General features: G+C 37.2%; 1 protein-coding gene across 4 annotated transcripts in view; it reads left to right on the forward strand.

Annotated features, from left to right (window-relative positions):
• Positions 1 to 17,508, forward strand: part of asap1b (ArfGAP with SH3 domain, ankyrin repeat and PH domain 1b) — a 94,845-nt gene that overhangs the window by 70,022 nt on the left and 7,315 nt on the right. For 2 of the 4 annotated variants that reach the window (XM_053228077.1, XM_053228079.1), the window contains 9 exons: positions 614 to 747; positions 855 to 946; positions 1,090 to 1,276; positions 1,651 to 1,736; positions 2,884 to 2,999; positions 3,505 to 3,572; positions 4,274 to 4,381; positions 4,503 to 4,722; positions 14,259 to 14,420. In XM_053228077.1, the coding sequence (XP_053084052.1) occupies positions 614 to 747; positions 855 to 946; positions 1,090 to 1,276; positions 1,651 to 1,736; positions 2,884 to 2,999; positions 3,505 to 3,572; positions 4,274 to 4,381; positions 4,503 to 4,722; positions 14,259 to 14,420 (1,173 nt within the window). Of the gene's footprint in view, positions 1 to 613; positions 748 to 854; positions 947 to 1,089; positions 1,277 to 1,650; positions 1,737 to 2,883; positions 3,000 to 3,504; positions 3,573 to 4,273; positions 4,382 to 4,502; positions 4,723 to 11,209; positions 11,279 to 14,258; positions 14,421 to 17,508 lie in introns of all 4 variants that reach the window. The other 2 variants (XM_053228076.1, XM_053228078.1) reach the window with 2 other exon arrangements.

The following is a 17,508-nucleotide window of genomic DNA, read 5'->3' on the forward strand; positions in this document are numbered from 1 at the left end:
GTCCATTAATGGAATGTTTTGGTTACTCGTATTATTGTATATCAGTGGTAACACATGCTTCTGCATGTACAGTGGGGGAAAATAAGTATTTGGACACTTTTGTCCATTAATTTGTTATTTAATATACTTCTAGTGCATATATCCACTTAATATTTACACACATAATGTCTTTTGATTTTGTACTTGTATGAACAAAAAAGTACAGTGAATATGAAGAGTCTTCACACTCCTTTGCAGGCTTTTGTGATTAAAAAAAAAAAAGAAACCAAGATAAATCATGTCAGAGCTTCTTCCACCTTTAATGTGATCTAGCAACCAACAAAATTCAAGTGAAAAACAAATAGAAACATTTAAGGAACAAAAAAGAACATGAAAAAGCAATAACTTTGTTCATATTTATAAGTACAAAGACAAAAGACATTATGTGTACATTTGAAGTGGATATATCCGCTGGATGTAATGCGTATTAAATAACAAAAACAAAAGTGTGTGAATACATATTCAGTATTAAAATAAAACCTTCTAGTGATGAAGCCCTCAAAATGAGGTCACACACACAGAGGTGTTTTTGACCTGATTTGCTAATGTTCTCATGTTCCCTTTCATCCTATAGATCCAAAATGGTTGTCGACTAACCTGGGCATCCTGACGTGTATTGAGTGTTCAGGCATTCACAGGGAGATGGGAGTGCACATCTCTCGCATTCAGTCCATGGAACTGGACAAATTGGGGACCTCAGAACTCTTGGTGGGTTAATCAGCTGCTCTATAGCTCATAAAATACATGAAATAGAGCATATAGTGATAACACTACCAGCTGTAGTGTTATTAACATTCTCGATCCTCTGCTTTCAGCTGGCCAAGAATGTTGGGAACAGTAATTTTAACGAGATTATGGAAGGAAACCTTCCCTGTCCCTCTCCAAAGCCTACTCCATCTAGTGATATGTGAGTAATTAAAGGCTCTCTTCATTCCAAATGTTTCAATAATCATTTGTAACCAACAGCTCATCCAAATGCAGAATCTCTCGTATCGTTTTCAACATTTACATGTTCTGCATCCTGCGATATTGTTTTGTTTAATATATTAGGACAATCCGCAAGGAGTTTATAAACGCCAAATATGTGGATCATAAATTTGCAAGGAAGACCTGCAGCTCTGCAGCGGAGAAGCTGAGCGATCTGTATGATGCAGTGAGGTCACGTGACCTGCTGGCTCTCATCCAAGTATATGCTGAAGGGGTGGAGCTTATGGAGCCACTTCCTGATGGAGGACAGGTGAGTCTCAGGACTTGTTGTGAAACTTATTGTTGACTATCTAAGCTAACTGTACTAATAGAAGGTGTGTATAAATAAGTGTAACCCTGCCGAATTCATTTGTTTAATTTGCATCGAATCTGACATGCTGTATCAAATTGCACTGTTTCATAACTAAAGTAAGTTTGAACATATCAATAATTAATCAGAATTGTTGTATGGTTACATTTTAACGATATAAATTTTAAGTATTTGCAAAGTATGTTATAGTGCTTTTATATATTTGTACTTGAATTTTGGTCTACCTCTAAAACCATGTAGTCATTTTAATTAAATTTTTTACATGCTATATGAAAGAGATTTTTGTTCAGATCTCTTGACTAAATGTTTTGTAGGAGGGTGGTGAAACAGCGCTGCACTATGCTGTGAGGACTGCTGACCACACGTCACTGCACCTGGTCGACTTTCTGGTTCAGAACAGGTGGAGGAACAACAATAATAATTAATAATAATAATATAAATATAATAATAATAATATATAAACAAAAACAGCAGTGATAATAATATGAAACAGCATGGTGGCATAGAAGATAAAGGTGCCACTTCACTGACTGTGGTTCAATTCTATGTTATTGTCGATGTGAATTTTGCATGTTGTCCCTAGGTCAGTTTGGGTTTCCTCCGGGTTCCTATATGCATGTAGGTGGTTTGGGTACTTTAAAGCCGGGTTTATTCTTGCGTACATTCGTACATGTACACAAGTTGGCTGCTGCACATATCCGGCATTCAGAGCAGCTATTGTGCATTTGGTGCAGTACCAACATAAACAGTGGGGGCAGGATACCATAATGTCCAACAGACTAAACAATCTAGAGCTTTGTCTTAAATTGCATACATGTCAACTACTATAGGCTGTTTTTGAGTGTAAACACAAAAATTATGAGACCAGTTTTCCTATTATGGCTAGTGTTTTTAATTAAATACACTCCTGTCTGGCTTTCAAACCTACCAATAAGTGTTTAGTACTTCTAAATGTCATACTTTTAGATATAATATCATAGTTTTTGATCTGAGACATATCTCATGACAGCAGTTACAACAGTTACAACAATTTCTTCTACAAAACATCTCCATGCTGCTCCACAGCAAACAAAGTTATGAAATTGCTAAACATTTTACTGGTTGACATGGACATGCTGGACAAGGACGTTTTAGTTCTGACGTGCCATCTAGTGGACGTGGCTTTAAATCCGCCAGATGCACATAAGGTCAAGTGTCAGGTATAAACCAGGCCAAAATCGTGTGTGTGTGCATGTGTGCGCGCATGTGTGTAAGATGCCCTGCTGTCTCTCACCCAGTTTTCCTGGAATAGGCTCCAGATCCTCCTTGACCAGGATAAAGCAGTATCGAAGATGAATAATAATAATAATAATAATAACAATAATAATAATAATAAAAGCATATCTTACTGAGCTGTCACTGCCTCAAGCATTCAAACTAAGAAAGCAAAAGCCCAGTAATGTTGATCATGTTATTATTTTCAAGTTATATATTATGGCATTGCCTTTGCAAATGATTTCAAATGGTGTGTTGTGTTTGTGTGTGTGTGTGTGTGTGTGTGTGTTTAGTGGAAATCTGGATAAACAGACTGAGAGAGGAAACACAGCCCTGCATTACTGCTGCCTCTACGAAAAACACGAATGCCTAAAATTACTCCTGAGAGGCAAACCTGCTACTGACATCAGTGAGACACACACACACACACACACACACACACACACACACACACACACACACCTGAAATTCCAACCTTTGTTGCATGTGCAACAACAATGAAATCATCAGCAAGTAGGAGTTCACCCACTGCCTTTCGTGTAATGCCAGTAAGTTGCAGTGTCTTACTGCAGAAAGCTGTATTTTAGGTTTGGATGTACAAAATATTGCAATTTTTCTTTTATTTTGCAAAGATTTTCCATTTTCCTTATTTACTTAATTCAGTGGATAAATTAGAATTATTTGATTAATAAATACTAAAACGCATAGTGTGTCATTATCTGGTTTAGATCACAAATGTTCAGATAACAAATGATTTTGTCCCAGACCATGTGTTGACCATGTATTAAGGGTTTAGGCCTTTGTGAGAGGCAGTGCTGAAGACTTAAAATATTATATATTGGTTTTAAAACATTATTCTGTATCGACAGTAGCTGTCTATCTACCTCTCATTTGTCTGCCCCTATTACGTTCAGCCAATCACAATGGAGAAACAGCACTGGATGTGGCCAGGCGGATGAGGATCGACCAGTCTGCAGAGGCAGTAAGTAAACAGTGTTGTTAAAATGTTCATTTTAAATGTAAAATTTTAAAATGTTAAAATAGCCAGCAATTAATAGCATTTGGCAAGAATGTAATGAGCATGTAGTTAGCAGCTACATGTTGGCTTTTGTGCCCTGCTAACATTGATAGACTAGATGTTTTGTCTGAAGCCCCCTTTTTAAACAGGCTGTACAGAATTTCTCATTGTATTCATTGTATTTAATTTAATTATATGTCAGAACTGTGTAGTCATGTAAGTTAAAATAACTGGTTAGCAGTTATTTTAGAGTAATACTGCAGGAGGACTAGCTGGTAAACTACTCAAAAATCATGTACACAGAATGCTGAATTTCAGGTTCAGTCACAGGCACTTGAGTGCAAACCAAAAAAGAAATCATTTAAATTTGTTTTATAATCCTGCCTGAAAAAAACAATAAAGCAAAATGTATAAACACCAATATTATCTTTTATTAGCAGTCAGTAGTAAATTCAGTAGAGTGCTACAGATAATAGTAAGAAGCTAATGATGAAAAAAAAATGTTGAGTTTCTTTATTGAGATCATTAAAAAAAAAAAAAGTTAAAGGTCAGGGGGAAAAAAAGAGAACTTAAAGATTAAAGGCTGCCGCTGAGACTTTGTCCACTAGATGGCAGCAGTTAATTAGACAGAAAAATAAATGATGCCTGTGTGTTTCTCATCTTAGCTGATGCAAGCTGCAGAGGGGAAGTTTAATCCAAAGGTTCATGTGGAGTATGACTGGAATCTTAGACTGGAGGAAATGGATGAGAGTGATGATGATCTTGACGACAAAGTGAGATATTCCACACTCCACTTCACTCTAGTAATTTTCCATCCGCTGAAAATAGACATTTCCAGTCTAAAACCGGACACACTTATGCACATACTTTTGCCTCACCTCTTCTCTTCCTCAGCCAAGCCCAATTAAGAAGGACCGGAGACCACAGAGTTTCTGTCACTCATCCAGTCTGTCTCCTCATGATAAGCTCTCCCTCCCGGCTTTCCCTGGCCAGCGTGATAAAGCACGCCTCTCCTACGGCATGTTCACCAATCAGATGTACAGCGTTTCCACTGACTGTCCTTCCTCTCCTGTCAGTGATGCACCACCTCTACCACCCAGGAATGCAGGAAAAGGTAAAGCAGACTTCAAGAGCACATCAGCGCACTCACATTACGTAAAGAGCAGGCACAAATTTTGCTTCCTCTTCTGCTACAAGTGATCTTTAGGCTGCCTACAGATGATGTTGTTCAGTCCGTGACCCAGAAATCAATCAAAGTCTTTCATCATTAAGGATGCATTAATTCCCTAAATGTGGCCAGATGAATAGAGGATGCTCAGGTGTGCTCAGGCTAATGCTTATTTATGTATGTATGTATGTATGTATGTATGTAAGCATCATGCAAGCCTACAGTAGTCTATAAATTCTTCACCTCCACAAAAAAGCAAAAAAAAGGGATTATAAAATGATAAGATAATAAGAACTACAAATAGAAAAAATATTAATAACAATTTTAAAAACACTAGTAGATACAAATGAAAACCTTGGATCAACTTTGAATTAAAATGTGCATTAACTTCCATAAAATGAGAAGTCACCAGATGATGGAGTAGAATCTTATAGAAGCAAAAAATGAACAGTTAAGCATGATGTGCAGTAATGTTCTGAATCAGGGGTCTTTAGCTGGTGGAATATGGTGGATGTGGACCCAGTAATGTATTTTAGCAGACGGAACATACTTTTTTTTTTTTTTTTTTTGCAGAGACTTTCAGTGGGCCTCATGTATCGTGTGCATTTAGTATATATAGTGACAGCCACAAAATTCCATAAAAATTAAAGCTTATGCAGCAACGTCACAGATATACTCTCTCAGAGGTAGAAGAAGTGAAATTTATTTTGACTCACATCTGTGTCAGTAAAAGATATTGTTTAACAGCATAACAGCACCTGAAAGGCCAAAATCTGGAGCCAAATTATGAAAAACGTGGATTAGACATGAATTAAGGTGAAAACGGAGGGGAAAAAAATGTCTACTGTACCAGATTATAGTGGACACCAAGTACATTGCACAGAAAAACTGCTATGTTTAAAGGTGCATTAGGAAAGATTAGTCTTTTTTCAAGATGAGATTTCTAATGGTTATGTTGGTTTTGAATGATTTGAATTGAATGATTCTCGAAACATCGCCCACATGATCAGTGGTGGCCCATAGAGTGTAAAATGACTGATCGTAGGCGCATCCAAACACAAATAAGCATTCCGGACCGGAGAGCCATCTTCCAGATGGGTTTTCTCAATGACTTAATACACTTTTGCTAAGGCCATGACGTAATCCATTTTTTTAATCATATTCTACATTTCTTCCAGGTGATTTGTACAAGTAAGGAATAAAAAAAGAAACTTCTTTTAACCTTCTCCAGTGCTGTGTTGAAAAGAAGGACATGTAACCACAGGGAATGGGCTGCAGCACAGTATCTTAGTGTATACCGGATCAGTCACTTAGTGCTGCCTCTAATAATGTGTTGTACAGCATTAAAAGAAGATGCTGCATCAAACGGAACCAACTTATACACTGCCTGAGGGCGTCCTACTTTTATACAGCGGCATTCTTAATGAATGACTGATCTTATTTAATTTATATTAATTTATTTAATGCCAATAATGACTGGGTATCACAAATGTCTCATTAAATTTTTGTGTGTAACTAAAAATACACAAGCTGTTTAAACTTGACAGAATAATCTGTATATAAAAGAGCAGTAATTCACTGAGATTTATGATTTGAAGCTGACTACTGAGGTTTGCATTAGCTAGTCTTACACACACTCAGGAGCATGAGTAGGATATGAGCGCTTTTTTTTTTTTTTTTTTTAATGACAGGATTTTCATGAATACTAAATGTAATACTACAAAATACTGAATGTTCCTATGAGCAATTTACAGATAAATCTGTTATTATGCAGCTAGATAAATGAGGACCATTGTATGGAGAGAGGAAAAAAAAAGTCTGTAGGTCAGTGATTTCAGTTTTCTAAACATGAATGATTGCGGCTTCTGTAGCAGATCCTGTGTTGTAGCCAATCACCTGCATTTATGTAAATTTTTTAACTTGAGACTCATTATACCAGACAGTAAATGGACAGAGAAGTCTGAGTTTAATCTCCCCACTTCACAAAATATGTATCTCTTCTCTTCACAGAAGCACCACTAGGAAACAAAACAAAACCACTTCACATCGTCTTATTTATAGCCACAGTTAAGCATTTAACTGTTCTTGCCTATTTCGCATGTTAGCTGCTTGTCTAGACCTTTGTAAGGAAAGAATTTTATGAAATTGGGCCATCAAAAAATTTTTTGAATACAAGCTGAATTAAAATAATTCAGAGCAGTGTCATGACACCATCTTGGCATCACACCATCTTTTGTTTTTGCTATACACTGAAGACATTTGGGTTTGAGATCAAAAGATGAATGAACTTTCATTTCCTGATATTTACTGTACATCTAGAATGTCATTTCCTGATATATACATCTAGATGTCTTACAGCATACAGAAATGTCAGAGATGTGATAAACCATACCATACAGAGGATGCAGAGCTGGACTCAAAAAAAAAAAAAAATTCCCACGATCATTATGGGGAACGTGAGGTCCCTTGCTAATAAGATGGACAAGCTCAGCATGCTGATCGGGACGCAAAAGGAGTATCAGGAATGCAGATTGCTTTGTTTTACAGAGACAATGCTGCATGAGAGTATTCTGGACCCAAATGCTTCCATCCCCAGCTTTCAGTCAATAAGGATGCACAGAGATGTTAGACTGGTAGCAGGAAAGGTGGACGGATTGCACTATTTGTGAACAACATGTTACGGTTAAGGAATGACATTGTTCCCCAAATGTTGAACTGTTGGCTGTTGGTCTACGTCCATATTATCTGTTAAAGGAATTCACGGTTGCCATTGTGGCTATTGTTTATATTCCATGGGCAGCTGATGCGGAAGTCACGTGTGATGTCATACACTCGGCTGTCGCGAGACTTCAGACTCGGCACCCAAAGGATTTTTTTGCGTTTTTTTGGTGATTTCTCCTCCACTTTGCCAAAGTTTAAGCAGTTTAGTGACTGTGCAACCACAGAGAACAGAACACTGGACCTCCTGTATGCAAACATACAGGATGTGTAGAGATCATCTGCTCTGCTCCCATTTGGGAGGTCTGACCACAACTTGGTTCTACTGACACCCACATGCCTGCCTGTTGTCCAGAGGCCGTCTGTGAAAAGAAGACCATTAAGAGGTGGTCATGGGAAGCAGAGGAAGCTCTGCAGGTCTGCTTTGAGACTGGGAGTTGTGTGAGCCAGATGGGAAAGACATTAGCAGCATGCCAGACTGCAGCACAGACATGGACGCAGTTTGCTTACCAGCCACAGATAGGCATGGATGATGCAGTAATCTATTTACTGCTGAAGGCCCAATCCCATTCTGACACCATTGTTTCAGTCAGGATGGTATGCTGTTTTCCCAACAATATGCCCTAGATTACCAAAGGAACCTGAAGGAACTGCTGAACAAGAAGTAGCAGGCCTTCAGGCATAAGGACAAAGAACAGATGGAGTTTGTGCAAACCAGCTATGTGGGATCCTTCAGCATCTCTTCAACCTGAGCCTTCATCAGGAGAGGGTGCCAGTGCTGTGGAAAACATCATGTTTGGTCCCTGTTCCAAAGAAGGCTCTGTCATTCCTAAATGACTATAGACTCTGATTTATGAGGAAGCTCAGGTCCTTTAATGTTTGCAGCAAGATGTTGGAGATCTTTTACTAGTCTGTTGTTGTGAGTGATGTCTTTTTGCGGCAATATGCTGGGGAGGCAGCATTTGAACAGGAGAAGCAAGGAAGCTCAACAAACTGATTAAGAAGGCTGGCTCTGTCCTGGGATGCTCCCTGGACAGTTCTGATGTGGTCATGGAAAAGAGGACACTAAACAATCTAGTGTCCATCCTGGAAAATGTATCACATCCCCCCCGTGATTTATTGGTCAAACAGCGGAGCACATTCTGCGACAGACTCCTTCAGTACTGCTTTATCAAGGAATGGTGCAGGAGGTCTTTTTTTTTTACCAACAGCAATTACCCTGTACAACAGTTCATCACTGTGCCAGCACATTGTGCATTAGAGCCTGTTCCTTGAATAAGCTCTGAATAAGCTCGTTGGACATCTGTTTGCATTTTTGCACTTGGTGGCATTCTATTTACTGCATAGCTGCTAATGCACTATATAGTTGCACTGTACAACTTATTGTGGATGCTCTGCTGATCATATCTACCTTGCTGCATATCTCTTGTTACTGCTTGCGTTGTCACTTACATTTACTCAGACGACTGGTGTTTACAGTTATATTTACTTTATTTTTCCTACTGTTTATAATCTATAATATATAACTATATTTATAATGAATATATTATAATGAATATATTTATTACTTTTGATTATTTCTTATTGCAAACTCTATTCTTTTGCTGCTGCTGCTGCTGTAATGTGTGAATTTCCCTCTGGGATTAATATAGTGATCTATCTATCTATCTATCTATCTATCTATCTAAACAACTTAGAACATGGCACCTTTTGTTTTAACCCACCCATTTTTCAGGTGATCAAAAATATTGGAGCATGTGACTAACAGGTGTTTCTTGTTGTCAGGTGTGCCATGTTTGATTGATTGATTAAACAATTAATAGCTCTGAATGTCTGCTCTTGGTTTGAGTCCCGGGTTTTACCTGTGAAGACTGCATTTGTTAAAAAGTATAAACCCACATGAAGACCAGAGAGCTGTCTATAGGAGAAAAGGAATCCATTTTGAAGATGAGAAAAGAGGGAAATTGATCAAGTGTTGGGCGTAGCCAAGACAACAATTTGGAATGTTCTGAAAAAGAAAGAAACCACTGGTGTATTGACAACTAGATATCAAACAGGTCAGACAAGAAAAACAGCTGCAGTTGATGACAAACTTTGTGAGAGCTATGAAAAAACCCCAGAAAAAACAGTCAGTGACATCACTAACAACCTCCACAGGGCAGGAGTGAAGTAATCACAATCCACTGTTTGAAGAAGACTTTGAGAGCAGAAATATAGGGGCCATATGATAAGATGCAAACCACTCCTCAGCAGTAAGAGTCTGAAGGCCAGTTTAGAAAATAGCTTAGAAAATAGGTGACTCATAAAAGTTGTGGAACCAAGATTAACCTCTACCAAAGTGAGGGGAAGTCCAAAGTGTGGAGAAAGAAAGGATCTGCTCATGATCCGAAACATACAAGTTCATCGATCAAACATGGTGGAGGTAGTGTCATGGCTTGGACTTGCATGGCTGCTTCTGGAATGGACTCACTAAGATGTACCTCAAGTCTACAGAAACAATCTGTCTGCCATTTTACAGAGAAATGCATCCGGTCTTACTGGGAGGAACTTCATCATGCAGCAATACAATTTAATTTACTTTAAGACTATCTGTTCCTATACTTTTGTTCACCAAAAAATTGGGCGGTCTGCCACCAAAAGTGCCATGTTCTAAGTTGTTTAACATATCTGGGTGTACATGTCAGGAAATTAAAACTGAAATTCTGTCTTTCCATGTTCATCTTTTTATCTCAAACCTAAATGTCTTTAGTGTATAGCCAAAAAAAAAAAATGGCCTTGTCGTTCCAATATTTTCAGAGGAGGCTGTACATGACAGGGGGTAGAACTGTACAATAGGTCACAAATAAGTGGCATTACTAGTGAATGGTTTAAAAGCTAAGGTACAGTGAGCGTGTCTTGATGGAGCACTTCTGCAACCTCACAGTGAGCAAAATGCATATCACCTGCAAATGCTTATCATCTGAAGGCAGCTATATGATCAGATATTTGATGTCAAGTTAAATCCACTTTTTATTTATTATTTGTTTGCCACTACAGGTCTTTACAAGAAGAATTAAGAAGCATCTGTGTTCAGTAACCTCGTATACTGAAAACTTAAATGCTTGAATTTAGGTTTAGTAATTTCCGTAAGACCATGTTATGTCTATACATGTATAGACACAGAACAGGTAAGTGTTCCTCCCAAGAAAACCATAGCTTTAGTCTATACAGAAGAGAAGCAAAGAGAGCGTGAGAGAGAAGGAGGGCTGGAAGTGGGAGGAGATGAGAGACAGTGAGAGTGGTGGAAAGACAGGAAAATGGAGAGATTCAGTCAGAGTAAACACTGCTTATTATACACATCTTCAGAACATTTCATTTTGAGTGAAGTGAAAATATATAGTTAATGTGTCATCAGGGGGGGAAAGTCAGAGTGCCAGAGTGCATCAAAATAGTGTCAGGTTAAATGTTACAGACTGGAACAACAGTATGGGGCAGGAGAGTATTTATTTAATAAAAAAAAAAAAAAACCTGGGCTGATGTTTTGCTGTCACTTATAATAGAATGCAACATTTTTTTTTAAAATAAAAAAAATCCTCTTTTTCTATGGCTTTTTTTATTTGACTTTTTTCTTTGATATTGTGTTCATGCCTTTATGAATGACACTCTCTATGAAAATTCCATTTCTCTCTCTCTCTCTCTCTCTCTCTCTCTCTCTCTCTCTCTCTCTCTCTCGCAGCTCCTCCTCTGGCATTCCTTGGTTCTCATTCACACTATGCTACTGTGACTAGCACTCGGCCATACATCAGTGACTATCTGCCTTTTTTTCATCCTTTTTAATCCTGATATGACCTGATTCTGTACCTCTAGTGACATGAGTTGGAGTTTAACCCACTAACACAGCATTGTGATTAGAAATCAGAGCTGCTGTAGTTTGAGCATTTACAGAGAGGGGAAATAAGTATTCTGACACAAGTATTCAGACACTAACACAAAACTGTTAGTCAGTAGTCCATGAATTGGGTTTCTATGCTTTATGAATACATTTATGCTTATGAATACATACATACATTTTGTTCATATTTACAGGTACAATGTCAACAAAGTCATTATGGGTGTAAATTTGAAGTGGATATATCCACTGGAGGTATAAATAAGAAAAACACAAGTGTACACGTGTACTTATTTCCCCTCACTATACATTGACTGACCATTCTCATTGTTTGCTACTTAACATGATGCTGACACTAATAATGACCTGAATACACACGTTTTGCTTCATGTCTCTTTCCATTGCAGTTTAACTGCATGATCAGTTGCTGCAGGAATGTTTCACCACAGCTTTGCCTGAGCCATCGCTCATCTTTTCTAGATGATCTTGGACTGAGCTTTTCATTGGCTGTTAAAGTACAGAAATTATCTTACTGTTGGCTTTAGTGTAATGCCTTAACGTACCTTGAGAAAGTTTGGTTTTAGTTTTAGAAAACCTTTCTGTCTAAATGTTCCATGCTGTCTGTGTTTTGCTGTGGAGATGTTTGCCCAGCAATTTCTGCTAATGCATTTCCTTAACTTAATTTCACTCATATTTACACTTCCTTGCTGTCTCCATTGTCTCTGATTCTGGATTCACTCGTTTGCTTCCAACATGAACCGGAAATCTCCCTCATTATGAAACAGCTACTGCAAACCCCTCTGTGGTTGTTTTTTTAAAGTCTAATTTCAGCCATGTTCTTTAAAATTTCTTTTAATCACCATCTTATCATCACTTATTTCATTCTGGGTCATGTTCAGTATAAAAATGTTGCTTTCAGAAATCATAGTGGGGTACGAGAGCTGGTGTAATGTAAACATCATAGATTAGGATTTCAAAAAAAAATTTAGATAAAGTCTAAATTCTAAATCATAATCTATAGAGTATTTATGGAAAAAAATGCCTTACCAAATGCATCTCAGTCTGTGCCTTGCAAGGTAGAGCATTCTGCTGAACTTGCTAGATAATGGCTAGTGATGAATTAAATTCAGTTTTATTTATATAGTGCTTTTAACAATGGACATTGTCACAAAGCAGCTTTACAGAAATCTGGATGATGTTCTTTTGGCTGCTCCCGTTAGTGGTTGCCACAACAGATCATTGGTCCGCATATTTGATTTGACACAGGCTTTTTTTTTTTTTTTTTTTTTTTTTTTAATGCCGGATGCCCTTCCTGACGCAACCCTCCCCAATCGATGTAAAATTTACATTTAAAATAATCCCTAATGAGAAAGCCAGAGGTGACGGTGGCAAGGAAAAACTCCATCAGGTAACGAGGAAGAAACCTTGAGAGGAACTAGACTCAAAACGGAACCCATCCTCATCTGGCTGACAACAGAAAGTACAATTATAAATCATTTCTCTTCTATAACTGAGCACTACTGTATACAGTCAAAGAGTGCTAAGTGTTAAAAAGAACTTGAGTATGAGCATTTTTAACTTTAAGTCTCTTGTATCAAACTGAATTTATCAACTGTTCAGTGATTGAGACTTGAGTATAAACTGTTCTTAGCAGTTGCTGTCTTTCGGCTATCCGAGGAGGATCATCCACAGCCGTCTTTAGGGTGTCTGTAAAAAAGCCTTTCACGTTGTACATGTAATGTACATGTTATACCACTGCAATCTGTGAATGATTAAAATTTTTTCATTTATTAACGAATGACATGTCATTCGTTTTATACATTTATAGTTTTATTTAATGTTGTGGAACATCTGCAACAAGTTATCACTTATAAAATCTTCTTCTGAAATCATAAAAGACTCTGATGCTCTTAATAAAGATCCTTTCAGCACACTCAGTACTGTTTGACTTTATAGCATACAGTTGTGGAAGAGTAATGACTCATAATTGAACTATCCAGGGTAACCCAGAAAGGGACGGATTCCTTTTTGAGTCAGGTTCCTCTTAAGGTTTCTTCCTCATCTCATCTCAGGGAGAATCGTTCCCTAAATAAATGTTAAATTAAATAATGTTAAATAAATGACTCATTACCCAAAAAATATTATTATGCTATGTTAAATAACAACACTTTTTTGATCTATTTATTCCTAGACATATATTATGTAAATTGTCTGTCTTACAAATCTCTATAAATTAACTGTTACTATAGAAACAATAACATTAGAATAAGCATGGCAGTATAAACCTGTGATTTGTCTTACAGTTGGAACTGTTGTCAGAATTGCTGATATAGAAAATGATTCAGCAGCTTCTGACCAATGAGATTTGAGAATTCTACAGTGCTGTGTTAGTAAAATGTGACTGCCCCTTATTCACCTGTACTGAATGAATCTGTTAAATACTAAATCTAAACACCAGTACACCAGTACAGAAGGTGGAATGAGGAAATCAGGTTTTACTACACCAGAATCAATAAAAACAGATATTTAATGTTATTCAGTTGGCTAGCTTTAGCTAGACTTACCAATATCACAGTCAATAATGTTAAATTTTGTATGCCAAAAACATAATGTTAAATGAAACATAAATGTTAAATTATTATTATTATTGTTGTTTTTGAATTGTTTAAAATACAATTAGCTGTGCAGCTGTAGCTGAACTTGACCATGGCTTCTCTTTTTCCCTGACCATTTTGACTACCTCATTCAGTCTCCTCTCCTCCTTCGTTCCCCTCTTTCTATTTATCAGAACAGTAAAAGATCAGTACCAGTCATTGCTCTTACCCATGATCTCATTGCATGATATTATGATTTTGTTTTTTGTGTTCTTGTTTGTGTTTGTTTACCCTCGTTCTAGCCCTGCCATCGTCGTCATCCTCCCCTCTCTCCCCTGGCTCCCAGATCCCTGCTAACAGCAGCTCCACACTATCCAAGAAGAGACCCCCGCCCCCTCCCCCTGGCCACAAACGCACGCTGTCAGACCCCCCCACCCCACTCTCACACTCACCTGTGTGTAAAGGTGCGCTCTTGCAGGTCTATGCCCACCACTCCAGCTAAAACCAAGGGCTCCATTCCTCCTGCTAGGCTTAACATGTTAGCCAGATGATATTGAGTTTAATCCAAGGTGACAATGTGAGATGATTCTGTAACACCTAACATTAACATCTAAATCTCCCATCATCATACCCCAATACCCTTCTTATATAACTTAATATGACTATGATAGGAAATGCAGTCATCCAAATAATAATTCAAAATTAGTCAGAGGAAGAACACAAAATAATTGTTAGCTTTAGCCCTTCATCACTCACTTTACCCTGTGAACAGTCACAGGATAGACATGACAGTGCAGGTTTATGTATAATGATTCCCATCAAAATTACAGTCAAACCTTACGCAAACACCCATGCCAATGTTTAGTTTTACAGGCTAGTTTTAAAGGCTAACTTGATTTAGCATCGTTAGCAGTTGGAAGCGTTGCTAGATATTTGCCAACATTTTAAGTACTCTCCTGTTGAGGGAAAAAAAAAAGAATAACCTTCCAACTCATATAAAATGTATAAGAATTTTGAAGAGTGAGGGGAATTTTGTTGGATTTCCAGTGAAGTCATGAGAAAAACTAGCACCCCTAACCTCAGCCCCACCTTAACCTTTTTTCTGAATTTTGCAATATATATAAAATATATTTTTCCCCAGTGGTTGGGCAATATGCAGTTTTCATTTTTGTGCTGTAACAGTTTGTTTGTTTATGTATCATTGTTCTGCTTATCTCATTTACAAATTAATTTTAAGCTAACAGTAAATGGACATTCTGCTTAAGAATTGACTTACCTACATTACAGCTAGGAATAGCTTCCTGTAGCTCTTCATTTCTTTACACGTACAAGAAAATTCAGCTGTCTGGTTGAAGTGACACGTACGTTTTATGTCAGAGGCAGGGTTCAATAGAAATACAGTGTTATAGCATTTGAGAAACTGTATTAATAATTAATCATACTTGGCTTGGATGAACCAGATATGAGGAATGGGACCCTGGTTAATTCACTACATGTTCTTATTCATGACCTTATTCATGTCCACTTGTTTATGATGTTTGATTTCTGTGTTTATGATTTAACCATTTGATTGCTATGTTTTAATCATTATATGAGTCAGTATAGATCTAGCACTTTTTGTTTGGTTTCTAAGTTAGGCATATATGGCTATGATACGTCTCAGCTCCACAGTACTGTGTCAACAAACATTAAAGACGCAAAAGATAGCTTAATAGAAAGGTTCACATGCTCATGTGACTGGACTGTTCTTTGAATGACGAACAATTCTTTCAAAGCACAACTTGGCTAATGGAAGGCTCAGACTAACTAGTCTTCACCTGACCCCACCCTGCTGATCTCACTTTCAGCACTTTGCATGATGATGAAGATTTTCTGTAACTGATAAGGCCAGGCATGGTCATAGTTTTTATGTTTAAAAAAACAAAAAAAATAAAAGTGATTTCATAGAGAGTATGATGGATATAAAAAGTCTGTATACCCCTGTTAAAATTGCAGGTTTTTGTGATTTAAAATAAATAAATAAATAAATAAATCATATAGGATTTTTTCCACCTTTAATGTACAGTTCCCTTCGCAAGTATAGGAATGCCAGTTCTTTTCTTTTTGCTATACACTGACGACATTTGGTTTGGGTTTGAAATTAAAAGATGTATATGAGATGACATCAAAATTTCAGCTATCATATACTGATATTTGCATCTAGATGTGTAGAAGCAGCCCCATAGCAAGCTGCCACCAACGTGCATCACCGTGGGTATGGTATTCTTGCCTGATAAGCTTTTTTTTTTTTTTTTTTTTTTCTTCTTTCTCACCAAACATTTCTTTTCGAATTATGCCCATAAAATTCTACCTTGGACTTATTATCACTGTGCTGCCCCATTTTCTCCACTTGTTGACGATGGTTTCATGGTACATCTGATGTTTTGGAACGTCTCTCCTGATTGATACTTTTTGACAGTGAGATCCTGTACAGGCTTTACAGACCATGGCTTCAGCAGTTGCATGAAACCAAGATGTTTTTCTTTTTCCTTTTTCCCCTAAAACATTTGTTTGTTTTTCACTTTGTTTGTTTTCTTGGTTGCTCTTTCACATTAATGGTGGAAAAAGATCTGACATGATTTATCTTGGTTTAATTTTTTTTTTTTTACATCACAAAAACCTGCTATTTTTATAACCACTGTACATAGCTTAATTTGGAAAATTAGAGGTGATCATGTCTCTTGGACCATTGCCTGGCTCTGCAATTCCTGCAACTTTAGGACTGAATTATACTTCTGCAATTGCGTATCTTTGAGCACATTGGGGCATCATGTGGTGACACTTGTGCAGGGTGAAGTCTTCATACTTACACATAATGTGAGCGTGTCCACGCAGTGGGGGGACCAAGTCAGTTCTCAATGAAAGCATTTCTGAACCATTTTTACTTGGTTCCAGCACTGATGCACTTAATTTAAACTAGTGTTTAAATTAGGGCTGTCAATCGATTAAAAAAAAATTAACTATTTAATCGCACATTTTGCTGTGATTAATTGCGATTTTTTCTTCTTAAGACAGAAGCTTGTAATAATGGATATTTAAATGTAAAATCATGGAATTAATGTAGATGTAGCAGTTATTGTAATGTTTAATAGCATTTTTTTTAAAACTTGGACACAGATTCTCTCCTGTGAACAACAGAGTTCCAATAAAACCATCAAGGCCCTCACAATTGACTGTCGTCTTGAAAGGCATATTTCTTATATGCACTAACAGAAATAATAACAAAACCCAGGCCTGTATTTTAAAGTGCCAGTTGAATTTCAAAACTATCAAAGCCATGAAATTAGATTAGAAGGAAATTTCTTATATGCACTAATATAAATGAAAATTAGCAACAAAAAAATGTGTTCCATGTTGCACTTGGAAAAAAAGAAATAAAGGTTTTATCCAAGTTTTTCCTCTTTTTTCCATGTGCAAGTTCTCCATCCTCACTAAATGTCAATGTTGCCTCTGCCTTGAAATGTTAGTTTGAGGCCAATTCAACCTCACAGTTATTTTAAATATATTCAGATC

The sequence above is a fragment of the Pangasianodon hypophthalmus genome, chromosome 22 (assembly GCF_027358585.1).
Source record: "Pangasianodon hypophthalmus isolate fPanHyp1 chromosome 22, fPanHyp1.pri, whole genome shotgun sequence".
Lineage (NCBI taxonomy): Eukaryota > Metazoa > Chordata > Actinopteri > Siluriformes > Pangasiidae > Pangasianodon > Pangasianodon hypophthalmus.